Here is a 27,933-nt window from a genome sequence, read left to right as displayed (position 1 = left end):
TTTGCGTGTTTATATAGCTTCTGAATCATTTTGATAGAGCTGTACTACCTGTCGATATGGAAACAAAACCCCACTGTATTGGAAACTAGAACACTAATTAGGACGTGCTGCATTCTCTCTGCTCCTTCCACATTTACGATGGACAAGTTCTCTGAATCTGAAGCTTGTGTTCTGTCACTATAGACCAGCAGAGGAAGACAAAAGATGTACCACAAGCTTAGTCCTATACTGCTATGACACAGATTGAAGTTGTTTTTCAGTTTATTGAAAATCAGGAAGTTGTACCTACCACTCAGTTTCTCTGACAACTAATCCTTCTAAGCCAACAATATAAGGAAGGTATCTCAACAGTCGTGCTGCTTCTTTTTTTTTTTTTTTAATTTGTTGGCCGTGCCACATGGCATGTGGGATCTTTGTTCCCTGACCAGGGATCGAACCTGCACCCCTTGCACTGGAAGCATGGAGTCTTAACCACTGGACCACCAGTGAAGTCCCAACAGTCATGCTTCTTATTTGTGCCTCTGGTGGACGTACCTGAGGTATTTCCTCATCTGGCTGGTGACAACCAGCCATTTGAGCTTTAGAATGCTACAAGTCCTTCCCTTCCAGCACATGATCTGTTAACCAATCATGAAAGCACTCACTTGGTGGGGCATGACAGGTATAGAAGGAGATCTTTACCTGGTTTCTTCAGGCACCATGACGAAAGACGGCCAAAAATATCAAAGAAATCACGAAGGTGCTGCTTCCCCGACTGTGGAATCATCGGTAGCACGGTTACCAACACTAAGGCCCCTGTTGTGAGGACAATGGCGTCGGTGTCCACCTGCAGGAGGGACGGTCAAGAAAGAGGAAACACCTGTCAGGTGCAGCATTAGAATCCGCACGCTTGGAGGTTCTAACACCAAGGGGTCACAGGTTAGACGCCCAGCACAGACTCATCCTCCTACCCCTAAGGGTGGGGGCACAACACTGAAACAGACGCCACCAAAAGCCACTGGGGACCAGCCCGGCCATGCTAAGTCTGCAGGGACCACGCTGACGCACCAAACTCATCTGGGGTAGGGGCCTGAGCGGGGCGTGGGGACACCCAAACCCAGAGACTTAGGATGTGCTATTTCTAGCCCTTGGAGGGAAGCACAAGAAGTTGCTTTTTAACAGAACAAAAGAACGCTGCTATTCTTGTTCATTCAACCAAATCATAAAATACTTACTTTTTAAAAGTCAATTAAAAAGAACCTTATACATTGACAAGTCGTTCACTATTTTCAAAGGATTACAACAGAAGTATAATTTAACAAGAAATTAGTATAGTACTAACAAGTCTACTTAATGGCTCACCTTCACAGCAATATTTAGAGACCAGCAAATAAAAGAAGATATGGTGACCTCTGACCATGTCTACAGTTTAAATATCAAGTCATATAAATTTAGACTAATTGAAGACACTTAATAACCAGTGAATAATGAATCAACTCAGACTAGCTACAGCAGCTCACATGATCCATAATTAAATTATGAATGTTTGCCAAGTAACTGGAGTTCAGATTGCAGAAGCAAGATATTAATCAGAAGACCGCCATGCAGGCTAAGACACTCATTATTCCTGCTCGAGGGGCCTGCGGGGCTGGAGACGAAGTGTTAAACATGTTTAGCTGTTACAGCCAGCGCCAAGCCATTGGTCGTGGCCGATATCTAGCAGGAAGAACGTGCAATACTGGCAGGAGAATCAAGAATCTATAATGAGTTTGGATAAGAAGGACTAATCCTAATTTTGGTTAACAAAACATTCTTACTGAAGGTTTGAATAACAGTCCGTAAGTAATTTTCAAGGTTTATCTTTTTGGAAAAGATAAGTATTTTGCAATCTGAACTAAACAGTGTGCCTCAAAATAGGATTATATTCTCATCGATCCATTCACTTAAAAAAATTGTTAAAATTGTTCCTGCTTTTCCTTAACATTAAATGCACATTTTTATGATACCCTACCAATATGACTCCTTGAGATCCACCTCTAGGGAGATTAAAACAGTTACCCTTGTTGGCAGAGACAAAATCAATTTGCATCGTGCTGTGTCAGATGACTCCAAAGGCACTGCCATTCTGGCACAAACACTACTGGATATTTTCAAGTCATATCTCTGTGAGGTACAGATAGTTCATATTAACCACATTTCCTTATTTTATAGATAGGAAACAAGTCCAGGAACTAAAACAGACTAAGCAAATAACGCTGAGTATTTCAGCAAGCCACGGTCAAAACTAAAAGCACAAAGTTCTACTTAGGTTTTGACTCCCTCTGTAGAAAAACACACTACGGTTAGTGCAAAAACGTAGAATGCAACTCAGCTGCAACCAGAACATGCTCCTAAATAGCTGAAAGAGCCTTTCAGCCATTTTTCTATTAGCCAAAAGAGAACTTAGAAATGGGGGTTCCCTCAAGACAAACCAGTATGTTTTCAACAGAGGAAAGGCTAGACAACGATGAAATCAAAAAGGGCTGCAACAGCATAATGTCAACCGATCTGACCGAAATGTTACCACATTTGCTTGGACCAAACATATTGCAATAGTCACAGAGATGCACTGAGAGCTTACTAAGTACCAATTTTGGACTACGTTACATTCGAGAAAAACCAAATGTCCAGAAGTTTTCAAACTCTCAAAGTTAAAATCTAGCTTGCTTGCTTTAAGGTACTCAGAATTTCAGAAATTATATTCACAAAGCTATTTCGTTCAAATCCTTACAAACACTGTACCTTGAGACATTTTAGTAAAGAAGGCAAAAGAGGTGCTTGAGAGAGCTTATGTTTCCAAGACGGCTGCAGCCTCACAACGTGGCCCAGTAACGAGAGGGTGGATAACCGAGAGGCGGCTTTGCCCACGTATTCATTCATTTTGTCCAAGAGGTGCTGAAAATGCACAAGAACAAGAGAAATATATCTCAATAAAGCTGGGAAAAATCAAGGGACCAAGGGAAACGCACATATGAATGTATGAAGTTCACACAAAGAGAGGCAGCAGTGATACAGCCCAGTCTCTCAAGTCTTCCCTTTGATGTAAAGAAAGGCTCATGCAGGTAGAGATCAAATTCAAGATTTTTTAAAACCATGCTAGCAAACAACACACTGTTGCCTTTGGCCTGAGAGAGGGAAGCCAGTTTGCAACTTCTGAAAGAGGATCCCACAATACAGGTCTATAAGCCGGGGGGAGACTCCTTCATAGGCCCTCTTTCTGTAATACATATAGGCCACTTCTTATAATAACCAATGTTATAATAAGCCTGTGGTAGGTTGTTGAAGCTTCACGGGATCCTGCTGGAAGCAGTTACTTATTGCTCCCATAGCCCAGCCTACATGGATTTGGCCCCAGATATAAATCAGGTAGTAGTAGAAGTTAAAATTCAGCCCAGAGTTAAAAAAAAAAAAAAAACACCCAAGATGTACTGTAAAAGGCAGACAATGGCAAGGCCTTCAAATCCCAGTAAAGTAAATCACTAACACATACAAACTCAAGACGTACCAAAATCTGTAATTGCAATGCTTTGTTAGCTATTTACCATCAACAAAAATAAAAACAAAACATGAAGGAGTCTTCCAAGTGCCTGGTGCTGTGAAACAGCACTAGTCAATTAGCCCCATTAGTTGCCCACACTTACAGATTCTGCCATATTGATTAAAAGTCTGAAAATCCTACTCAGAGCATGGGTTTAAAGATGGGTACCTTATGGATCAAACTGTCACTATACAATTATAGTTTAGGATTACAGGATTTCTTTACGCAGAAAGAGCCTTAAAAGCCTCTTGAATATGTTGTATTTTGAAAACTTTTCAGGAAACATAGGTCCTGACAATTGTTTTCATATGTAGTTATAATCTGGGGGCAGTATCATCAATGGCACGCATAAGTTGAAGGAGTGAGCTCTGGACAGACTGTGCACTGGGGCTGCACAGACACTGTCACACCACTCATAGAAAATGTATCAAATCTCTACCATCAGTTCCAGCAGTTACCTTATCATGTGGCTCTTGCAAGGTAGTCAGGATGTGCAATACAGGCTGAGAATTGGTTTCCAGGTAATAATCCACCAAGGTGTTCACAAGCATCGGACCACGGTCTAAAGAAAGAAAAGGGCAGTTTATAATAATTTCCTTTAACTTCTAAACTTACCTCAAATAGTTGCCTGTCACAAAATCCAGAAAATGTCTCTTTGTATGCTACCCAAAGTTATATGAAGTGTTGTATTTCTGCTTCCTTAAATGAATTTAGGTTTAACAATAGGATAATACCAACTTTATTTGCCTAAATAGCCGTAAGAGCACAAGAAATACTATCTTCTTTTTTTTTAATATTAATTTATTTATGTATTTGTCTGCATCGGGTCTTAGTTGTGGCATGTGGGACCTTTCACTGTGGCGCACGGGCTCTCTAGTTGTGGCGCGCAGGCTCAGTAGTTGCGGAGCACAGGCTTAGTTGCCCCGAGGCATGTGGGATCTTAGTTCCCCAACCAGGGATCGAACCCGCGTCCCCTGCACTGGAAGGTGGATCCTTAACCACTGGACCACCAGGGAAGTCCCCTATCTTTTTTTCTTGCTTTTTTAATTACAAAAAGAATTCATGTCTATTGTTAACAATTCAAGTTATATGAAAGTACATAACACGCAAGTGAACATCTTCCTCACCACCTGCCTCCCAACCCACTCTCCAGAGACAAACACCCTTGGGTTTGGTTCATGTCCTTTCAAAACTTTTCACACTTGTACAATCACACACACCTAGGCCCCGTGTCCATATACCCATGGTCTGTGTATGTGTGTTTTTTCCACTCAGCAAGGTGTTGTAGACACCTTTCCATGACAGCATCTATGACTTACTTCATTCTCTTTATTGAGCTCCTTGTTCTCCACTGCACGGCTCTACATAATTAATTTAACCATTCACCTGCTGAAGGATACTTAGGTCTTCCCAAGTTTCCACTACATTTCATTCAAGGCTATAATGAAATACAGATTCTTGTAAGTCTGTAAGCCAAATGGCACACGCTTTTAAGTTGATGACAGATACTCCAAAAGGGCAGAGCACCCATGTATTCGCCTGCTAACAGTGCCCATTTCTATGACCAATATTTGATTCCTGCCAGCCCGGTAAGGAGGAAAGGGTACTGTTTAAATTTATATTTCTCTGATAAAAAGAGAGGTTAAGCATGTTTCATATTAAAAATTACATGTGATTTACAGATGAAATGATATACCTGGGATTTGCTTTAAAATACCTGGGTGGGGGGAAGTCAGGGAGGTAAGATGAAACAGGAAAGGCTGGGTATATGGAGTTCATTATGTGACTCTTACTTCTATGTTTGTGTGTATATTTGAGTATTTCCATAACTAAAAGCTTGAAACACATGTAGAATGTAGAATGAATCCACCGATGTATGCTTTTCCTTGGTGGTTTTAAAGACTCTCTTTAGAAGATGAAAACCAAAATTTATCAGTAGGATTCTAGTCATCTCTAGGTCAATCTTGTCTGATTAGCAGATAAGCTAACCAGGGTTCGATTCTGCTTACCAGAATTGAGGTTCTCTTTAAAGACAGCTGTTACATCATCACGCACACTCAGCATGGGGGAATCCAACATGGAGAGAAGCTCCCCAATATTTGCTTGTTGGGCCATTATCTTACACGAATGCGCTGTGCTGGGTCCAGGATGTGTGTTAAAGACTTTGAAGGCTCTTCATTGGTGCCACTACCAGACTGAAAAGAAGAAGAGGAATGGTGTAATAAAATGGCCCCATTTTTCCCCACAAAAAACTACCTGCCAGACAAACTGAGCATATATTCGAAGCAGTGAAAAGTTTGTCCAGAACTTTGCTGATAAAAGAAGCTAGGGCGTGTAAATAATTCTGTCCTTGACAAATTTATGAAGAGGAGTTCTAGGGAATGCAACAGAGAGAAACCTAAAAAAAAAAACAATACCAGTTGGAATCATCACAGCAACTTAATAATGGGACTAAATCTAAGTTTTATTCCTACTCTAAGTCTACCTTGGGTTTTGGCTAAGACTATGTTTATGTTTCAAATCAGTGATCTAAAGAGTAGATGAACTATTTTCAGAAAGAGAGCTGAAAGCATGCTATCTTCTTCTTGACAACCCCATCAGAGTCTAGAAGTTAGTATGGCCAGTTAGGTCACAAGTGCATAAACCTCATTTGAACCAGGGATGGTTCCTCTATTTTTAGTGTACGCGCCTCACCCCAGACATCTACCACACACTCAAATGCTGCTAGTTACAGGGAAGTAGGCATGAACGGGGGAAGCCTGCACCTTCAAAAACTCAGTCCTTTATGGCAGTGGAGCAGTCACCTTATCTTTATAGAGAAAAAGCAGCTCATTCTCCAGTGTCACTATACACATTTACAATTATTCATTTCTCCCCACTATGGTCCCTAAAGCTATATTTTCAAAACCAAGTAAAGACAGCTACCATTTATTAGACAGGCACTGCACACCTTTCACAAACATCATCAAATACACTCCTTATATAACTACAGTATGACTGGCTCTTTTGTCCCCATTTTACAGGGAGAGGAACAAAGATCAACCCCATTTGCTTACAGTCAGAAAGCTAGCAGGAGGCAAAGCCAGGGAGAACTGAAATTTGAGCCGAAATCTGCTTCACTCAAAGCACTAAGCCCATAATTGTGACATTAAACTAACTTGTGGTTTTGATCCTCACAGCAACTGTGAGGTAAGCAGATATTATCCTTATTTTACAGATGAGAATATGGATACTCAAAAAGGATAAATAATTTTGCCAAGGTCACATAGTAAAGCAGAACTTAGATGCCTCAGCTCCCAGGCCAACAACTGTATACATCACTTGCAGTCACATCAGAATATATTCTTATTTTCTATTTGCTTGTCTTTGGGTAAGCTAAAGTAGCAGTTCTCAGGCTTCAGTGTGTATCCAAACCACCTCGGATCTAACTTCTGGGCCCATTCCAGAACTGGATTGTGGGCTTAGGAATATGCATTTTAATAAGCACCCCAGAATAATTCTTATATGGGTGATAAATAAGCCGCACTTGAGAAACACCACGCTAAGGAAAAACTCCGCTAAAGAGTTAAGCTCCTACAAGGATGCCAAATTTAAAGTAGCAATGACCCCTGAAACTGACGAGTATTAACTTACTATCATCTATGCTCTGGTTTAATTACAACCTGGTGATATTCACTGATTTTGCTCTTGGTGAATCAGAAATTCATTAGCCAGAAAAATCAATTAAAATGTATAAATGTATTTTTGATAGAAAATCCTGATGTAGAAAGTATGATGTAGGAATATAATACAAATTTATATTTACATAAATATAAATCTTACAGGTAAATCGTAAAGGAAGTTAATTTCAAAGGACTCAGAAATGTGAGACCATAACTGGTAAGATTTTATTGTAAAAGTTCAAAGCTGAAAACAATAAATTTCACCTTATTGTGAGATGGATTAAATTAAATTTACAAGTGAAGATAATACCAACCTGTCAGGGTTTATTGTTCACCAAGAGGATTAAATGACACAACGTGTGTCACACAGTTAGCACAGCACCCGGCACAGATAAACACTCACTGAGTAGTACTCACACATTATCAGAAAGAATACTGGTGACAACCTCTGGGCCACTTTCAACATGACTGGAACAGCACATTTATCTGGCTAGCCTCCACATTCATTTCTACTTCAGGTAAATCACAAATGATTCTCAGGCTTAAAAGTAATTTGCCCCTAAGTTTCGTTTTGTTCCAATAAAACTGCTACTTACCCAGTCTCAGGCTAGTGAGACCCCGCGCTTGTCTTCTGTATGTTCAGAAGACAGTAATGTCAGAGCTGTCCCTCCAAATGCAGGCAGCCCAGAGCAGAGCGCCATGAGCTCAAATCTAAACAAAGATGGCGCCCATCCAGTCACCTTGGCGATACTCAGGGCTGACCGTCATGGGTCACCAAGCTCGTTTTTCAGATTGTAAATGTAATTTAGGTATAAAAGTCTGATTTCTGGAGCCTACTCTTTCCAGATGCTTTACAGAAAGCAAAAATAAGGTTTTATTCTAACATACATTAGTATCTATTTTTGGCAACAAGCTTTTGTTGCTCTTCTCTCCAGTTCTAAAATTCTACCTTTTAACCATATTTTTTAAACCTCAGAAAAAATATAAATTATGGGCTTTGTGTGGGATTCTTCATTTAAGTGCCTCAAGTTCAAGGATTTTTGACATTCTAAAAAGCCCTCACGGGAGTTCAAGCATAAGCTTTTGGAATTAGTTCCATGATTGGAATATCTCCCCTTTTAAACTTATTCAAATATTTCTTGAGGGACTGAGTGCAGGATGCTAAGTAGGGAAGACAGACTTAGCAAGTGCAATGAAGAACTATATGTACACGAGCAGGAAATGGACATGATTTAGTGAGTACACAAAGGAGGGAAGGGACCAGCTTCACCTGGATGTGGTGGGAATGGGTGAGTTGCACACATGTTAAACACACTTTACAGCCTAGAGAAGATAAGGGGAAAGTCCCTGAGAGGTTAGCACCACAGGCACATGAAGCATCCACTTCAGCCATGAAAGTCTCTCTTGCATCTTGGAAGTAACCAAGTATAGAAAATAGACAGGGGAAGCCAAAAGTCAATATTTAGTTAATACATTTCTGTACCCTACACGCCAAAGCAACATTCCATTTAGCTTAATATTATCTTTGGGGCTTCCCTGGTGGCGCAGTGGTTGGGAGTCCGCCTGCCGATGCAGGGGACACCGGTTCATGCCCCGGTCTGGGAAGATCCCACGTGCCGCGGAGCGGCTGGGCCCGTGAGCCATGGTCGCTGAGCCTGTACGTCCGGAGCCTGTGCTCCGCAGCGGGAGAGGCCACAACAGTGAGAGGCCCGCGTACCGCAAAAAAAAAAAAAAAATTATCTTTGGCGCCCACAAGCCACAGTACCGCGCTATCGATGATGCTATTTACATTAGGGAGCCATGACTTCCAACGTCCGCCCCGCCCCCACCCCAAGACCTGTCACTCTGATAGTCTCCCGGACCTCAGTAAAAGGCATGGTCGTCAGTCTCTAGCAAACGTCTAGGTGACATCCGTGCTCTTCCACCACTCGTACCCTCACATCTAATCCGCTGGCAAACCCACTGACTTATCCCTTTTGTTGTCACCCCAGCCCAAGCCCCCATCATCCCCCCTTGGAGACAAGGGAGCAGCAGGCTCCCTCACTACCCTCGCCCTACAACTTATCTGCCACCAAACAACCACAAAAGACTCTGAAATAGGGAAATCAGAATCTTTCACTCCCCTGTTTAAAATCATCCAGTGGCTTCCCATGGAGCTAATAAGCGCCAGCTCCCAAGGGGCTGCAAGGCTCCACCAGATTGGGCCAGTTGTGAAGTCCCCACTCCCTCTGCCTCCGTTTCACAGCACTCCACCCCCTCGTCTCTCTGCTCTAGTCTCAGGCTCCTGAAACTCAGGAAAACAGCTTCTTGCTCAGTCCTCTGCACTTGCTGTTGCTCTTCTCCCAGATCCTCGTGTGGCTGTTTCAAGTCTCTGCTCAAAATGTCACACCATCTCTGAGAGGCCTCCCCGACCACCCAATCTAAAGCAACAGCGGGGTTCTTAGTCACCACCTTTGAATAAACCAAACTGAAACTCTACACTGGTAACCAGATTTGAGATTTATGGTTGGAAAATAGAGATTTACCAAAGTTCGATTTTAGTCTCTATACTTGGCCAAAATCTGGCTGCGGCCTTGGTCTTTAGGACTGAAAGTTGAACAATCGCCCACTTCTGCAGCATTTCTGGCATCTCTGACTGGGTATGTGTGACCAACAACTATATGTTAATGTTACCATCATACCTAATCCACATGATGTCAGTAATGCGGACAAGGCATGCATACAGAAGTACTATTAATATCTGAATAAAGGTAAAAACATTCTAGATGTAACATCTAAGTTTTGTGTTTTATTAAGTTGAAATTCTGTCAATACAATACTTATTTATACATTTATTATTACAAAAATAAAAGCTTCAGTTAACGATGTGATTTTTATGTTCAAAAACAATTAAGAACTTTCAAACAGTTAAATATATTAACTAATATTATGAGTATTAAGAAGGTAGATTCGCTAGATAGCTTTACAAATAACAGTAATTATTCTTTGAGCCAAATGTTTATAAAAATTTTAGTAACACATGGTTAAATAACAGAAATTAAACTATATTTTAATTCTAACTTTTATAGAATTGTTTTATAACATTTATTACGAACAGAATAATCTTTAAGAACTTCACCTAATTTGTAGTCCTGATTTGTAGTCTTTCAAGAAAAAGTCATATTTGGGAATACCTCATATCTTGTGAGGGTGAATTAAAAATAAAATGCCAACCTGTCGCCTCAATTTTATGACATGAAAAAACCCCAAAATCACAGTCAACAATATCCATGATAAATCACCTTCAAGCCAAACATAAAGAATATATAGAGGGGCTTCCCAGGTGGCGCAGTGGTTGAGAGTCCGCCTGCCAATGCAGGGGACACGGGTTCGTGCCCCGGTCCGGGAAGATCCCACATGCCGCAGAGCAGCTGGGCCCGTGAGCCATGGCCGCTGAGCCTGCGCGTCCGGAGCCTGTGCTCCGCAACGGGAGAGGCCCGCGTACTGCAAAAAACAAAACAAACAAACAAAAAAAACCCAAAGAATATATAGAGTATGAAGAAAACAATGTTAAGAAAAAATGAAATACTCAAACACATTTTGTACTCACTAATAAAATTTCAAAACAGACTTTACAAAACTGTTTTAAGAAGACAATTTCTTGTAGTTGTGTGTATACAGAGGCTAAAAATTTAATCAAAAAGCTTTTCAAAATGATTGGTATAGGGCTTCCCTGGTGGCGCAGTGGTTAAGTGTCCGCCTGCCGATGCAGGGGACACGGGTTCATGCCCCGGTCTGGGAAGATCCCACATGCCGCAGAGCGGCTGGGCCCGTGAGCCATGGCCGCTGAGTCTGCGCGTCCGGAGCCTGTGCTCCGCAACAGGAGAGGCCACAACAGTGAGAGGCCCGCATACCACAAAAAAAAAAAAAAAAAAAAAAGATTGGTATAGACTGTCAACAATTTTTAGTAGCTGAAGATCAAGGATCCTTGAGGCTTGCCCAAGCTATGAATCCCAGGTACAGGTTCCTTCCAGAAAACAATTTAGCAGAAACTCTCCCGAATTACATTCTGCTTTGTCTAAAAAGGTTAGTGATGGGACTAAACGCGGCAGCTGAAGACAAATGTCCTTCCGGTATCAAACACGTGTTAACCCAGGAGCAATCTAGCGGCTGACACAGCTGACCAATTTGCTAAAATTTCAAATTTTAACAATCTGACTACTAAAACGGAATACAAATGCAATACTGAAAAATGTTTAATAAAATCTGAGATTTGTGGGACTTCCCTGGTGGTGCAGTGGTTAAGAATCCGCCTGCCAATGCAGGGGACACGGGTTCAATCCCTGGTCCAGGACGATCCCACATGCCGTGGAGCAACTAAGCCCGTGCGCCACAGCTACTGAAGCCCGCGCGCCTAGAGCCCATGCTCTGCAACAAGAGAAGCCGCCGCAGTGAGAAGCCTGCATGCCGCAATGAAGAAGCCCCCGCTTGCCGCAACTAGAGAGAGCCTGTGCGCAGCAACGAAGACCTAATGCAGCCAAAAAATAAATAAATAAATGAATAAAAATTAAAAAAAAAAATCTGAGATTTGTGATGTGTGATGTTCAGCTTGGGTCTCAATGATTTGATCATGACCATCTGACACTGGGTTCAAATTCATATGCAGTAGATTTCCGACAAAGGACAGGGTGAAGTACACATAAAATATTTTAAAGTAAAAAGTTAAACTTAGAAAGCTTCCCCTACTCGTGAGGGAAAAATACTTCCACCTTCTTGTTAGACAGTCTACAATCTGTATTAAGTCCCTGTTTGTGAACAGACACCAATCTTTAAGGCAAAAATCTCCACCTTATTTCACAATTCCTAGGAGGTAAGGTGAGGAAGACAGTGACAGAACACAGCAAATAGCAACCAGTGAGGCATTAAATGAATCCCATTAGCCATCTGCGTATAAAGACAGCAGACCAAACACTTCCCTATCTCCCCTACACCCTTCCTGCAGACACGGAAAGCTGTTGCACTGCACACTCCTGCCAGTAAACTCAAAATTAGAGCTCAGGGATCAGTCAGGTCACTCAGACTACACTAGTATCCACAGAAATGCCAAAGCCTCAATATTTAGGAAGGATATATTCCAGGGCTCTGAGAATCCTCCAATTCCCAGAAACCATGATAGCATGCAACTCATCCCCAAAAAACTAATTAAGACAATTAATAAATAAAGCCACGTTACAATGTAAATGCTAACTCCTTAGCTCAGGGGTCCTCAGCCCAGGACGTACATTAGAATCACCTGGAGAGTCCACACGATCCTGAGCGGGTTAAGGGGTGGGGTCCAGACAGGACGTCTGGCTTGTTTTATAGGCCTGTGTGGATTGTTAAGGCACAGCCAGGGTTGAGAACCTCTGTGCTAGTTGAATGACTTGCTCAGACACACAGGCTTCCATTTTATCGAGGCGTTAGAGCCAAATTCTGCTGCTGGATTGAACTGATTTGAGTCGCAGGTACACCGGGTACTAACTATACAACCTTAGGAAAATTACGTAACATTTCAGAGCCCAACTCCTCATCTGTAAAACGGAGATACACCAAAAGTGTGGCTGTGAAGAACAAACTAAATAACCACAGAATGCACTTAACACCATGCCTGGCACTGAACAAGCAGTTAAAAAATTACCGGTAATTTGACTAATTACTTCACGACACAGAAGGTCTAGTTCCTGGCAAGTAGCTAAAACCATCAACGTTAATCCTGAATGCAAAGAAATATCTTTGCCCCAGTACAACCACAGACAGGATAAATGATTCTCTTCCACCTTCCCCCAACCACTGGATTGAGTTTGCACCTTACCTGTTCTGGGGACAATTGGTACTTCAGTTTCCAGTGCTGTCAACCTGGTGTCTTTCATGGTCACTGAAGAGAAGAAACACGCATCTGTCAATATCAATCTCACAATGAAGTGAGATCCCAGAAGCAATCAGAGGAAGTTCAGGATTCACTGGCTTCCACCTCTTTCCTACTGCACATCCCTGACAGGTGGCCATCCGGTTTCCGCTGGAATGAACACTTATAATCACTGGGTGCACATGCCTCTCCCCGTCTACATTTCTGAACAGTTGGTTGCTGGAAAATTCTTTATATTGTGCTGAACTTGTAAACTCTGCCTTTTGTTAACTGTCTTTATTAGAGCTATAAACGAATGGGCAGGAAATGCATGGGCAGGATGGGCTCCAGAATTAGAGCTCCGAGTTGAAATCCAAGCTCTGCCACTGAGTAGCGGTGTAACTTTGGGTGATTTATCTTATGTCTCTAATGTCCAACCTTAAATTACGTCACTGTACAGTGAGAAGAACGGTGGCGTCTACCTCACTAATCCAGGAGAGGAACGCCCATAGCCCTCGGCACGGTACGTGGCACAGAGAAACCACCCGAGGAGCCCGAGAGGAAGAGCAGCGCCAGGCACGAAGCGCTTGGTGGGTCTGCATCACTTCAAACCCACCACGCCCCCTCCCTCCCCACGGCCCTGCCCCACTAGCCACACAGTCTCTCAGCCAAGCCACACACGTCCCCACTTCAGGACCAGGTACATGTTGTCCCTGTGCCCAAGAGACTCTACCTCTGCCCCCTCCCAAGCTCAGTCTTCACCCTGAAAAACCTCAGCTTAAACATGCGCTTCATCAGAGAAGCTTTCACTTCCCTCCACTCAGGACCAGACCAGGTCAGGCCCCATCACATACTCTCAGCAGCCTGTATTTCTTGGTGTCACGGACCACAACCGACTAAGCAAGTGTAATTAGTCACTGAATATGTCCCCCTCACCAGAACAGCAGTTCCAGCCAGGGAGAGACAGGGGCCTCTCCAGTACTGTGCCTCTTGCAGCTGCCACAGTGCCTGGGACTTGTTCACTGAATGATTAGGAGTTAAAATATTTCTTAAATAAATGTACAAAGTTGAATTCTGCCTTTGAAACCACACAACCTTAATCTAATCCTTCTACATGACAAGCATAAAATATTTGAGAACAGCTATCATTTCTCCCTATTTTCTTTCCCTTTTTGCCCTGCTTTCTACCTAAATTACCTCATATTAAATATCCTTGTTAAATATGAGTATATGTAAATACATTCCAGTTTGCTTTTAAAATGTGGGCCCTTCAAACTACGTTTAGGTACAGCCTGATCACTAGATTGTAAGCTCCATGGGGACAGGGACCCAGGGCCTATTGCAGCATCTGGCACACAAGGGGCAAATATACCCCGTTCAAGTCAACAAAGATTTCATCAGCTTCTTTGGTAGCCATTCCAGGGTTGAATACAGATATGAAAAGCTGAACCTCATACACTATATATGCCTAATTACACTGAACACGGAAGAGGTAGGAAACGAGACGTTCCACATACAGTCCTGGTCAAAGTTGAACTAGTGTGTTGAGCAGCTCTCTAACAATTAAAACCTCTTGCTCCAGATGACGCGGTAATTATACTTCCCTGTAGAACACATTCTAGGCACTAACGCCGTTAACTGTGGTCCTCAGTGGCATACTGCAAGTGTGTGCAGAGCTGGAAGGCGGGCTGGCTTTCCAAAAAGGCCAACAAAACCATTCACACAGGGGGTGCTTGCCCAGCCACAGTCACTCAACCAAAAGAGCTAGAATTAAAACACTGGAGCCTCTGATCTTTAGAATCTTAACTTCAGCTGTTACTCCACTGAGTCATGTAGACTTCCTCTTGCAATTAATCCCAGTTGGATCTTTTACCTGAAAAGGAATATCTAAGGCAAGGGTAAAATTAGGATGTATACAAGATGAGATCTTATAGCCTGCCTAGCCAGGATCACTGTCCTATATAAAGGAACTGGCATAGGAAATCAGAATGTTTTTTGTCCAATGCTCGACATTAAGACTTCTTACCTTCTTTATTGCTACGCTAAAAAATGGTAATGGTGATAAATGTTGGCCAGTCAGGGGCTACCTGGCATTATTTATATTTTAAGTGTTTACTTATTCATTTATATTTAAATCCTGCCCTATGGAGGTACTACTAGGTAAAATCATGCAACCTGTGAACTTCCTGATCAGAAGTGAGGAACGGAGAAGACCCTCTTCAAAAATGTGTACCCTTGAGGGGTACGGATGGAAACACCTGTCAGAGCATAACAGGGCCAATCCATGTTCTTATCTTCGAAAGCCAAATTAAAAAAGAAACATGCCCTCAGATCTGGACTCTTCCTCTTGGACCCAAAAGTTGTATTCTCATCAGAAAGCAACACTGTAATTGCACTTCTACAAGTCTTTTTGAATAGAAATAAAGGGTAGGTTTGGGGAAGATGACAGCTCTGTGCTTTAGTGTTTTGAGATTAAGCAGAAGGAATATAAGTCAACTTGTTTTCACATTTCACCTTCATTTCATTCTGTAGGTGTTTACAGAGCGATGGTGTGTATATGTGGGGTACACACAAACTCCAGCTCAACAGCCATGTAGAGATGTCATTAGCAGGACTTGTACACATTTTTTCACACATCTCTGCCCTAGGCAAGATGCAGTACGAGGCATGAAAGACCTGAGAGCTGTAATATACCTTTATGAAATACTATTGGCAGGTACCTAAATGCCTTCACGAAGTATTTTATCTGAAAATATCAGCTGAATATTCAGACTTTTGGAAAATCAGTGTTGTGTGTGGCCTTCTATCCCCTAGGACTCCTCAGAACCCCAAATCACATAAAATATGTAACTGCATATCACATCGCCTAGATAATTTTGTGCAACTTTTCTATGATGTAAAAACACAACTACAGGTATAAACGAAAGCAGATGTCTCTTCACTGTAACTTGTTTTCTGTACTGAGGTTTTTATCTAAAAAAGTTCAAAGACAATTCAGATACAGGTTCAGGCATAGATAGACTATTTCATTATCAAGTACAGTATAAGTAGAACAGAAACATTACACAGATAATACAGGTAATAATAATATGTCAATAACACACTACTGGACTTCCCTCGTGGCACAGTGGTTAAGAATCCGCCTTCCAATGCAGGGGACATGGGTCCGAGTCCTGGTCTGGGAAGATCCCACATGCCGTGGAGCAACTAAGCCCGTGTGCCACAACTGCTGAGCCGACGTGCCACAACTACTGAAGCCCACACGCCTAGAGCCCGTGCTCTGCAACAAGAGAAGCCACCACAATGAGAAGCCCATGCACCACAACGAAGAGTAGCCCCCACTCGCAGCAACTAGAGGAAGCCCACGCACAGCAACGAAGACCCAACACAGCCAAAAATAAATAAATAAATAAATTTATTAAAATTAATAATACACTACTACACAATTATGTTTGGCTCAGCAACGCTCAGGTGATTTCTTAGAGTAATATTCTATGAAGTGAATAAAGTTGCCTTCAGCACAAATGCATCCAAACAAGGTAAGCTACAAGCTCCAATTCACTCTTCCCACCAATGCACAGAAGGAAAGAAAGGGGTAGGAAATACCACTCAGTGTGTGAAAGTAAAACAGCTGGTAGCAAAACCTGCCAAACTGTGTAGTCACGTGTGATTTACATGGTCTCAGCAGTTGTGGTCTCTCTCAAGGTTGTATAAACAGGGGCAGGGGAGCTCCAGATTCTCCACTCAGAACTTTTGCCATGAGGGACCTGGAAGGACAATTCGCTGAAGCGTATACCTACCCTATTTCAGAGGTAAATCCTCTAGTAACTTGCCTGCAGGGACAGAGCTTGATTTTGGTAAGGTGTAGCTCTTCTATAAATAATGTTTCTTATGTTTTAACTTTCTATTAGCATGAACAAAATTATTTACCAAGAAAATAAACCAAATATCATGTATGTTTCAAAAACAGAGCTTCCCTTAAAAGAAATCTGAGAGGGGCTTCCCTGGTGGCGCAGTGGTTGAGAGTCCGCCTGCTGATGCAGGGGACGCGGGTTCGTGCCCCGGTCCGGGAAGATCCCATGTGCCGCGGAGGGCTGGGCCCGTGAGCCATGGCCGCTGAGCCTGCACGTCCAGAGCCTGTGCTCCGCAACAGGAGAGGCCACAACAGTGAGAGGCCCAGGTACCGAAAAAAAAAGAAATCTGAGGAAAACTGTTAAGATTTCTTTAGGTTTCAAGTTCACAAGACTAAAACAGAAATATCCTAGGGAATAAAGGCACAGGGTTTGATAGTCTAGGACTAACACATGTGGTTCTCAAATGTGGTCCTCACACCAGCAACATCAGCATCACCTGGGGATTTGCTAGAAATGCAAATTCTTGGGCCTTGAGCCTTGGTGGTCAGAGACCTCTGAATCTGGGAGTGGGTCTTCCTGGCGATTCTGATGCCCACAAGAGGTTGAGAACCACTAGTCTAGGAAGAAGGATGAAGGCAAGAAATATTAAAAATATATATTTTATATATATTTTATATACACTTTTGAGGTTCTAAAGGAAAAAAACAGTGCATAAACCCTGGGGAAAAAAGCCCAATGGAATTCTGCCAGGTGCTAAAGGTACACACAGACCGAATGCCAAGCTTGACAAGCATTTAGCAAGTTACACACCTGAGTTCTCCACTTATAATTTTTTTTTAATGTGGCACCTAAGGTTGATCTCCCAGTGAAGTGTAAAGAACCTTTCAATATAAAAGTTTAAGAAAATGATTTATAATACAAACACTACATAGTCCATCTTTAAAAGACGTGGGCCTTTCCCATCTACTGTTTTGTTTGTTGTTTGTTTCTCTTTTAAAGCCCAAGTCCATTTTTAAGAGCAGTAGTCTATCTAGAATGATCAGCTGGGCTTTAGGCTGGGTCTGTGAAGTTCCTGAAGCCATATCCAGAATTTCATATCTGTATGAATTTTGTTCTTGGTGCTGATGGGACAGAAAACGATATTTGGTCCACAGCTTCCCGCAAATCCTCAGAGGGTAACGGAGGCCCCCCCAAAACTTAAGAACCATTGACCTTTGAGTTAGTTTATGAGATCAGCAGTTCAGACAATTTATCACAGTGCAAGATTAAATGTGTGTGTTCTAGAGTCAACCAACAGGGCTCAAATCCCAGCTCAGCCACCAAATAAGTGACCTTAAGCCTCAGCGTGCTCATCTCTCTCTCCCGCCCCTTAAGGCTGTGGGAAGAGCTAACAGGATCATGCATGTAAAAAACATAGCACATTGTTGGGCACTGTGCCAATAAATATAAACTTTATTATAACAATATTACTACTAAACAAAATGGGTACATAAGCCTTAGAAGTCTACATTTAATAACTTATACTTGAAACACTGATACAGTAGCTTAAATGGATAGCTTAAAATGGATACACTTCATGTTTGTTGCTGTACTCGTGTGCTCTGTGGAACTGCTCAGAGCAGCACAGGTCTTAACAACTGCAGACATTACGGTCACCACATCTGTTTTTTCTTACCACGGCCCATTGTGTCCTCTATCACCGACCAAAGGGTAAAGTTGTCCCTTGTTACTCAAACACGTCTTGGCTTCTATTGCCATTATCTTTACTCTAGAAAGTGACCTGTGAATTCTAGGCCAGTAACTACCATGTCTTGCTCTGTATCAAAGCTAGGTTTTTAGGGCACTTTACTCATTAGATGACAATCTGAATCCATTCAACCTTAAAAAGTGTTCTATAACCTTTTGCTACTTCCCTGTATAGAACAAAAGTTAGTACTGCACGAGAGAATGGACAAGAAGAAATTAGCAAGGTCCTGGGATTACATATGTTTCATATATACATATTTTTTTAAATTCTCCCCCTCCCAAAAATAGACACTAGACATTAAATTACTAATGTCTAGGAACTACACGCTTAATAAGTAAATCAGAAAAAGAATAATCTAAAATTGCTGATGGTAATTTTAAACCAATTTAATTGGTCTAAAACCTCTTTCAGACCAATAGAAAAAATCAGTATTTCATGCAAACTAAACACTGAGGGGGGAAAATTCAGTTTTTGAGTATATGCTAATTATAAATATATATGTATTCTTAAAGCAAAAAGCTCGAGATTTAAATGCTATCGAGTATACTTTTCTTTCATGCTTGCAGCTACTTAAATGACAAACAAAACTAATACAAATAAAACTAATCTCTCGAAGAGAGATTTATAATATGAGGAACTTTTAAGGAATACCTTCTTAAAAATGTGATATAAAGGAAAGGATAAAAACAGGTCGCGCTAAAGGTCATCCATTTGCTCAGTTATTATAAAGCCATTAACACTTTGATTCAATCAATGTAGAATCTTTAACTGAAGCCCCAGAAGGACTTGAAATCTCAGAAATTTAGACTTTGAAATACTCATTTACAATCCAACTCTCTTATTTCACAAATGAATAAACTGAAGCTCAGAGAACTTAGTGGCTTGTTAGAAGTCGAAAGCTATCTGACTTCTAGAAAAGCTTGAAATGGTTGATGTATTGCTGTATTTGGCTCATCTGCAGCCAAGAATATCCAGTTAATTCCAGAAAAAGTTAACTTTAGTCTACCATGGCCCTAAACCCGGAAAAGAACCATACCTGTACCTTAACAAACTCTGAAAGAAGACAGATCTGTACGATCAAGTCAGCTCTAATTCAGAGCCCCAAACTTACCCACCACTATATACACCAGAGGTTAGAAGCTATTTTAAGAAATGCCTCTGCAATAAATTATAAATTAAAAGAAAAATAGCCAAAGTGGCTACTTTAGCCACTGGTCCGCAACCCCTGGTGCACATCAGAATCACCTATGACTTCTTCCAAAATACACTTAAAGACCAAATATGCAAATCTACCTACTAGGGGGCCAGATACCTGTGCATGAAGGTTCTGATGGACATTACTGTTAGAGATCTCTCGTTTCCGGTAATTTCATTACTCTATAAACATCCCATAGACAGGCATGTATTTGATTTGTCCTAGTAAGACTGTTCAGTTTCACCTCACAAATGAAAACAGGTATGCACAGAAAGCATCTTATTACACCCGGACAGCAGCAGCATGGGACATCTTTGCTCTCAAGAAACCAGTGAGGAAGAGTACAACTGAGTCACAGGATTTGAGACACTCCAATTTCATGAAAACAAGTAAGAATGCGTGTAGTTGCCTAGGAATCTGTCTAGCTAGGCAATTAGGAACATCCCAAAGTCTTTATGACACCAGGAAATGCGTGAAGCAAAGAAAGCTTACATCGTTCGCCCTTCCATGCACGTGACGTAAGAGCGTCTGGGTAAGATATATAGTTTGGTAAGAGGATAGTTTCCATTGACACCCTCTATAAATACCCCTTAAGTTTACACCAGGTGGTTAGAGGGAGAACCTGTGACTCCCCAGAGAAATAGCAAAGAATCTGTCAGTGTTTCTGAGGCACCTCATTGGCCCGATGCGTGACTGTTAAAGGTGCATTTCCCCGCTCGACCCTACATCAGTTTTCACACGTGCATGTTCCAGGTTTACTCAGGAACGGGCAACTTAAGAATCACAGGTGGTTGCTCTGTAAATCAAGGGCTCCCACAAGGGTTGGTTTTATGACGCTTCTCGAAATTTACAGCTCCACTTTGCCGGCACGTGTGAATTCAGACGGCTCCAAGTTGATCCCCAAATTATAAACCGATGGATCTCAGAAGAGTATTATTCTATTTTAGTACTTTTACAGCTTACGCTATGTAAAATGAAGGGCTATTTCCATGCTTTCTATTAAAAAAACCCAGCAAGGATTTTAGCACGACTTCTTTCTGCAGTAAACGCGTGAGTTTTATGAAAACATCAAATACCTTCCGGCGTAATTTAGACTAACATGTTTACAGGCACAACCCTGCCACCCCCAACAAAAGCTAAGGTATATAAGCAAGGGTGTCCCTCCTCAAAATTAAAGACACACACACACACACACACACACACACACACACACAGGCACTTATGCACAGACCTCGGCCAACTGATTAATTCTAATCACCTACTTAGAATGACGGGCCAGCTTTGATCAAATAAGAGATAAATGAGAGAGTCATAGGTGTACAAATAGAGACAGGAGCACAGTCTGGGAGGCAGTCAGACCCCAGTTCCAGTCCTGGCTCACATAATCCTAGAGGGGTGACCTTGGGCAAGGGACCCTCATCTCTCGGGGCCTCAGTTTTTTCATCTGAGAAATGGAGGCGTTAAGAGTGGCTGCCTTTCCCCTTTGTCTCGAGGGCTACAGGAGAGGATGAGTGCAAAGCACTTGCACAGCGAGCGCCCCATAAACAAGCTGCTGTTGTCGAGAGGACCGCGCCCCCTCCAAAGCCTCCCCCCACACCCCCAAATCCGAAGCAAAACTCTTGCAAAGGAAACACAAAGAAACAGCTTTCATTCTCAAAGGGCTCTCTGACTGCGGGCTCTTCACCCACCCTCCAGTTCCTCAAATGAATGAATGAGCGTCTAGGAGTGGCTCTGCAAATAGCTGTCTCTTAAGAATCACCTCTGCTGACTCGAAAGCAACTGTCTTTCACCGTCGATTAAATACCCACGAGCACACCCGGAGCGACGCGCTCGGTCATGCAAATTTCAGCGGAGACACCGAGTCCAGGCGGGTCCTTGATGCCCACAGGCAGCCTCCATTCATCCCCCGCCCCCCCAACCCCTGACCCCTCTCAACAAGCCCGGGGGCCAGCCCCACCGCCCGGCCCCGCCCCCCAGCCGAGGGTCTCTCCCCCGCTCTCCGCACCCCGCGGGAACCTGTCACCCCACCCAGCGAGGGGCTGGCGACCAGGCCCACCTCACCCCTGCCCTCGGCTCCGCGGTGCGGGGGTGCAGCCGTCCCCTCCGTCGCCGAAGAGGGGCGACGTGCCGGCCGGGGCCGCCTCTCCTCCCCAGAGACCCGCCAGCCTGGCCGGGCCCCGCCGGAGATAGAGCGTAATAAGAGGGAGGGGAAAGCTCTCCGAACCCCCCTTCCCTGAGTCCCTTCTCCGGCAAGAGAGCCCCTTGCCCCAGCCCCACAGGGCCTCCCAGACTGAGGCCATGGTGCCAGGACTGCCCTGAGAAGCCCCCATGAAAGGGAGGGGGCGACACCCTCATCCTCGCACACCGTCTCCTCCCCCTCAGCTGTTTACCTCACAGCTCCTCCAGCCTACAGGGCGCCGCCATCTTGGACGTACAGCACCTCCCCCCTCGTCGTGAAATGTCCGCGGCCGCTGCAGCCTCCGCCACGAAAAAGAGTCCCAGCAGGGTCTCGCCCCCCACCCCGTCGAACCCGACGACAGATGACCGCGGTCGGCAGCACCTTTGGAAGGAAGGGGAAGTTCTGCTCATTACTGATGATGCTAACCAGTCGAGAAAGAACCAAGGAGAGTTTGTAAGGTAGGGGGCGGGGACGGGCGGAAGGATTCCGAAAGGGAGCCGCTGAGAGGTCTTGTGACTGCGAAGGAGGCAAAAAGAAGGGCCGGCGCGGCGGGAGGAGCTACGCGAGAGAGCGAGGGGCGGGGCGGCGGGCCGGGCCGGGCCGGGCAAGAGGCGTAAACAAGTTGGCCCGGCTGGGTGTGGTTGGAGTGCCACACGCCTTCCGGAGGTTCCTTCTCCGCTCGCAGACCCGGGTGCCCCTTCCAGGGTCTCCGTGTGCCCGGCCGTAGAGCTGCGTTCATGTTTCCCGAAGAGCCCGTAGGGCCCCTGTGGGCGAAGGGTCTGCTGTGGAGCCTTGGAGGAGTGGCAGCTCATCTGCGGAAAGAGAAAAGCTGCACCAGGGCAGCCTTCTTTCCTTCGCGGAGTATTTACAGAAGCCCACTTCTGGGCCTACGGAGACCCACGGTGGCTTCTACCCTCAGATTGCTGGCGTTTCAGACCTGGTCGCGACGTCTATGGAAAACCACCCTGATCAGAGCAGGCAGCTTTAAAAGCAGAACCCCTCAGTTCAGTTCCTGCTCCGCTGCTTCCTAGCAGTGTAAACCTGGGCAAGTCTTGAAGGCCCTTGAGCCTCAGTTTCTTCCTCTGTGAAATGGGCATAAGAACAGGAGTGAAGTGAGGATTCAGGGAGAAAAAGTATGGAGAGTGTTTAGCACGGCGACCCGCGCCGAGTGAATGCTTGAAGGATGATGGCCCTTATCAGAGGCAGGGTATAGCAGACGCTGTGACTGGTGCAAAGCAGCCTGAGAGAGGCCGCAGTTGAGCTGTGGTGTCTGAAAGGCTTTCTGAAAGAGTGAGCATCCCGCCGGGTTTTAAAAGAAAGGTAGGTTTCATGAAATAGGAATGGGAGAGGCGTTTGGGAAGAAAAGAACTAAAGTTTGGAAAGAAAAGAACTAAAAGAAGCAAGGGCCTGCCGGGCCGGGGGAGTTATGGAAATAACACGTTTGGTCATGGGAACTAGTTGGGTCACGAGGCAAGGCGGCATATGGCTTAAGGGGCCTGCTGTGTGAGTCGCTAGCACGTTGGGTGCTGTCAGAATTCCAAGAGGCCCAGGGGGCTCGGCTACTGTTAGTCCGTGGGTTGCCTTTGTGAGAATTAAAAAAAAAAAGGCACTCCTTCTGGGCCCATAGCCCACGTGAGCAGAGCCCGGGCTGTATTTTGGCCTCTACCCACCTACCCGCACCCACACTCCTCCTGGGGACCCTTGAGCCGTGCACATCCTGTATAATCATTCTGGCTTCTGGGGGAGGTGAGCATTGACCTGGAAATTCCACCAGCCTAACACACCATGGAGGCAGCTGGGGGAAGCCAAGAGGTCGTGATTCAAACAGACGAGCGTGAAGGCAGGTTTCTGCCATCGTGCGGACTGGGTGAGCCTTAGTTTCCTCATCTGCAGCATAGGGGTAATAATAATGCCTACCTAATGGGGTGGATTCAATGAGACGTTAAGATGTAACCAGCATAGAACCTATGTCAATAAATGTTAGTTTTGTTAATTTGTTAACTGCACTCACAGTCAGCATGCAGCCACTGCCTGGAGTCAGGCCACCCAGTGCTGACTTCCGTGTAGTTACCCAACATAGTCGGCTCGGGGCCCAGAGATGGAAAGTTTGGGGGAGAAGGGGTGGGGTGGTCTGGGTTCAGGAACAGATTCCTGCCTTTGCGTTAGCACCATGGCAGGAACTCAGGGACATTCTGAGACCACCAGTGAGTGGGAGAGTTAGGTTAAGGGATGGAGTCGGGGGATGGGCACTGCTCCAGAGCTCCAGCCCAGGAACCCCCCTTCCCCACCCACAATCTTCCTGGGCTCCGTGATCTCATCCTGCTGGAATGCTCTCCTCCATGGAAGGGAGCAATGATACAGGAGCCTCATCAGCTCCTGGACCTCAAGGGGGCCATAACCACGCTGTTACTGTTTATACAGTGTCTGGAAGAAGAATGGTAATTCTCTCAATATGGACCACCAGGGGCTGTGAGAAGAAGCTGGGAAGAAAGGCAGAGGCAGCCCTGCCACTGTCTCCGTCCACTCCCCAGGGGCTGCCTTGCTATTTTCTGCTTTTCTGGAGTTGATTTTTGTCATTGGCTAAATAGACGTTAATCAGACCACTACCTTCCACGTACCACCCTGGAGCCTCCCCATGGCAGGGGCTTCCTGACCGGGCTTTCTCCAACCATCATGTCCAGCCTGTATGAGTGTGACAGAAGACAGAAGGGGTGAGCCCTTGGAGGCAGGTGGCACCCACTTGATGTGTGTGAGGCATTCATCTGTGCAGCAGCTCCCCCTCCCCTTCCTGGGGACAACCACAGCATCACCCTCCAGCCACAGGCACCTGGACCAGGTCTAGCCAATCCAAGGTCCTGGGCATCCAGCCAAAGGGCTTGGTACAGTTGGACATGTGACCCAAGTTGGGCCAATCAGGGTGCTTCCCTGAGTCTTTATACATGGATGCTGAAAGAGATGTTGTCTTTCCTCTGGGGTCACTAAACTGGGATGAGAAAGCTGTGACCCTCCCCCTCTCCCTCACCTACACCAAACGCTGTGAGGAGTCCAGCCAAAAGATGGAAAAGACACAGAGAAACAGAGACAAAGAGAGACAGAGATGGAAAGAGAAATGTAGGTTGCTACCCCCTCAAACTCCGGAGTCCCTGATGCCAGCTTCACCCTGGTCCTCCGAGTTCCATGAGGCAAAAACTATTTCCGCTGATGTTAGTTTCAGTTGGGTTTCTGTCCCTCACAAACAAAAGACCTTCCAGATGCAATGAGATTTGAAGGCCTTTGGAAGGACACCACTAGTCAAAAATATGTCCTTTTCTATGTCATAAGTTCATCCATTTGAGTAGTTCTCTTGCTTCAGCTTTCTGTGTGGCAGCCCCTTGCTTTCAGGGGTCACACATTTACTGGAGGGTGGACTCCAAGCTCCTGGCAGTAGCCCCTGAGACTCTCAGCAGCCCTGGCCTCTCCAGTCCTGTCATTGTCCTCTTGCTGTCTAGCACTGTGTCCGAATGGACACATATGTATATAAATATATGCATATATTTTTAACTTAGTTGAATGGATTATGTCGTAAATGGCGATCTGCTTCTTACTTTTTTCCCCACTCAACTTTATGTCTTGAAGCTTCATGTTCCTTGCCCTGTATATGTGCAGCCAATAGCTTCTAACTGCTGACGATGATTCAATGATGTGGATCTGCCCTGATCTGCTCTCCACTCTCCCAGGGAGCAACACCCATAGTGCCACCAGAAACAACACTGTGATAAACTTCACTACTTGTTCCCGTACGCGTCCAGCTGAGAATTTCTTTGGGATACGTAACTAGGACTAAAACTGGTGGATCATAGACTATGCATGGACTTACTCTGTTGTTTTTAGAGAAAAAAAAATTAGCTTTACAGGGGTATAATTGATACACAAAAGATTAATGTTATATCTTGATGACTTTGGACATGGCATGCACCTGTGGTACCATCACCACAGCCCAGGTACTAAACATATCCATCACCTCCAAAATTTTTACACAGACTTACTTTTAAGAAACACCACCCACCTGTTCTCCAGGACAGCTGCCCCAGGCTACAGTCTCACTAGAAGTCTACAAAAATGCCCACATCCCTGCCAACACTCTTAATTGTAAAGTATAATAGGGCTATAGTGACCCATTCTTGTTGTAACTTACCTCTCTCTTAATGAGATGGAGCATTTTTTAATATTCTTGTCAGTCTCGTGGGTTTCATCCTCCATAAATGGTCAGTTCTTATCTTTTGACCATTTTTCTCTCAGGAGTTACTATCTTTTCCTTGTTGCTTTGCAGGATGGCAACACACGGAAATGTGTCCTTCGCTGACTATAGATATTTCAAGTGTCTTCCCCCACCTGTTATCTTCCTATTAACTATATTGTACTTTGCTGGAAAAGAGACATTAATTTTGATGTAATCAACTCCTCCTTTTTTGACTTATAATTTGGGTTTCTGTGGTTTTGTTCAAGAATGCCTTTTCCAGCCCTTACTCATAAAGGACAGTTGGCATGGCGGCCACAGGCATGCAGTGCGCGAACCAGCATCTGGGGAGGACAGAGGGAGTAAGGCTGAGTTGGGATCCTGGTTCTACAACTTGGCAGTGTGCCCTGGGTGAGTAACCAAACTTCAGTTTCTATACCTGGACGTGGGGATGCCACCAATAACCTTAAATACCCAACTCAGAGGGTCACTAGGACGGTCCAGTGAGAGACTCATGTAAATGCCTATCAGAGCGCCTGCCAAAGTGTGGGCACCTATGAGTATCGTCATTACTGTTCCCTGATGCGTGAGTGTTCTCAGGCTGCTGTGACAAAGTACACAGACTGCGTGGCTTTAAACCACAGAAGTGCGTTCTCTCTAAGTTCTGGACGCCAAAAGTCTGCAATCAAAGGGTCAGCCGGGCTGGTCCCTTCTGGGGTCTGTGATGGGGAATGTCCCGTGCCCTCTCCTACCTTCTGGGGGTTGCCAGCCGTCTTTGATGTTCTTGGCTTGCAACTGTGTCCCTCTACTCTCTGCTTCCCTCTGTGCGTGGCCGTCTCTCTCCCTGTGTGTTTTCACATGGCCTAAATTTGGTCACTGGGTTAAAGAGGTGACAGCAGAGAGGCGACACGCTTCTCTGTGTGTGTCACTGCGTGTCCTCTCTTTTTATACGAACGCCAGTCATGGGGAATTCCCTGGTGGCTCAGTGGTTAGGACTTAGCGGTTTCACTGTCGCGGCCCCAGGGTCAGTCCCTGGTCAGGGAACTAAGATCCCACAAGCCACGTGACACAGCAAAGAAAGAAACAAAGAAAGAAAGAACACCAGTCATTGGGTTTAGGGCCCACACCAATTCAGTATGACTTCATCTGAACTGAATTACATCTGCAAAGACCCTATTTCCAAATAAGGTCACATTCTGAGGTTCTCGGTGGGTGTGAATTGGGGGTGGGGAGAGAACACTTGTCAATCCCCTCCCCTACACCTGCTTTTAAGGTGCATGGAGTCCAGCAGATGAGATGGAAGGGGGACCCGCCGCAGTGTGACTCAGAGTCAGGTCCAGCCCAGAACCACTTTGCAAAGTGGCTGCACTTGGAACGATGAGGGCAACTTATTGGTGGGGATGATGTTTGAACTTTGCTTCCAGTTTAATCAGAAGTCTGATAAATGGTGTTGAGGCAGGTGGGCTTTTCAGGAGGAAGACCCAGCTTGAATAAAGGCATGGACGTAAGACCACGTAAAGCTCATTGGCTGATAAATTGTCAGATTTAAGATATACATGAAACAGGAGATAAGAAAGGCAAGGCATGGAGGGTCCCGAGCTGAAAAAAATAACGAAGACTGATGGATATAGATACGCTACCAAATGTAAAATAGACAGCTA

At 44.5% G+C, this 27,933-nt stretch overlaps 1 protein-coding gene and 1 long non-coding RNA gene across 7 annotated transcripts in view; one reads left to right on the top strand and one right to left on the bottom strand.

Moving 5' to 3' along the window:
* Positions 1 to 22,320, bottom strand: part of TSC1 (TSC complex subunit 1) — a 47,270-nt gene extending 24,950 nt beyond the window's left edge. Inside the window, exons 1-6 of one of the 4 annotated variants that reach the window (XM_027104432.1) lie at positions 22,268 to 22,320; positions 13,049 to 13,111; positions 5,566 to 5,751; positions 4,015 to 4,118; positions 2,761 to 2,913; positions 682 to 826 (exon numbers count right to left, since the gene is read on the bottom strand). In XM_027104432.1, the coding sequence (XP_026960233.1) occupies positions 682 to 826; positions 2,761 to 2,913; positions 4,015 to 4,118; positions 5,566 to 5,671 (508 nt within the window). In that variant the 5' untranslated portion in view covers positions 5,672 to 5,751; positions 13,049 to 13,111; positions 22,268 to 22,320. Of the gene's footprint in view, positions 1 to 681; positions 827 to 2,760; positions 2,914 to 4,014; positions 4,119 to 5,565; positions 5,752 to 13,048; positions 13,454 to 22,267 lie in introns of those variants that run through there. The other 3 variants (XM_027104434.1, XM_027104431.1, XM_027104433.1) reach the window with 3 other exon arrangements.
* Positions 22,321 to 22,672: 352 nt separating this feature from the next.
* On the top strand, positions 22,673 to 27,406 carry LOC113619553 (uncharacterized). Of its 3 annotated transcripts, none has more exons than XR_003432427.1 (2): positions 22,673 to 25,167; positions 26,542 to 27,406. It is a non-coding gene; the product is annotated as an uncharacterized LOC113619553 (long non-coding RNA). The 3 variants fall into 3 exon arrangements; XR_003432428.1 differs by having other exon boundaries at positions 22,678 to 23,376; positions 24,478 to 27,406; XR_003432426.1 differs by having other exon boundaries at positions 22,680 to 23,376.
* The last annotated feature ends 527 nt before the right edge of the window (positions 27,407 to 27,933 follow it).

The sequence above is a fragment of the Aethalodelphis obliquidens genome, unplaced genomic scaffold (assembly GCF_003676395.1).
Source record: "Aethalodelphis obliquidens isolate GAN/ISIS:26980383/991018 unplaced genomic scaffold, ASM367639v1 scaffold7, whole genome shotgun sequence".
NCBI lineage: Eukaryota > Metazoa > Chordata > Mammalia > Artiodactyla > Delphinidae > Aethalodelphis > Aethalodelphis obliquidens.
The sequence above is the reverse complement of the archived record's forward strand: the minus strand, read 5'-3'. Positions and strand labels throughout refer to the sequence as shown.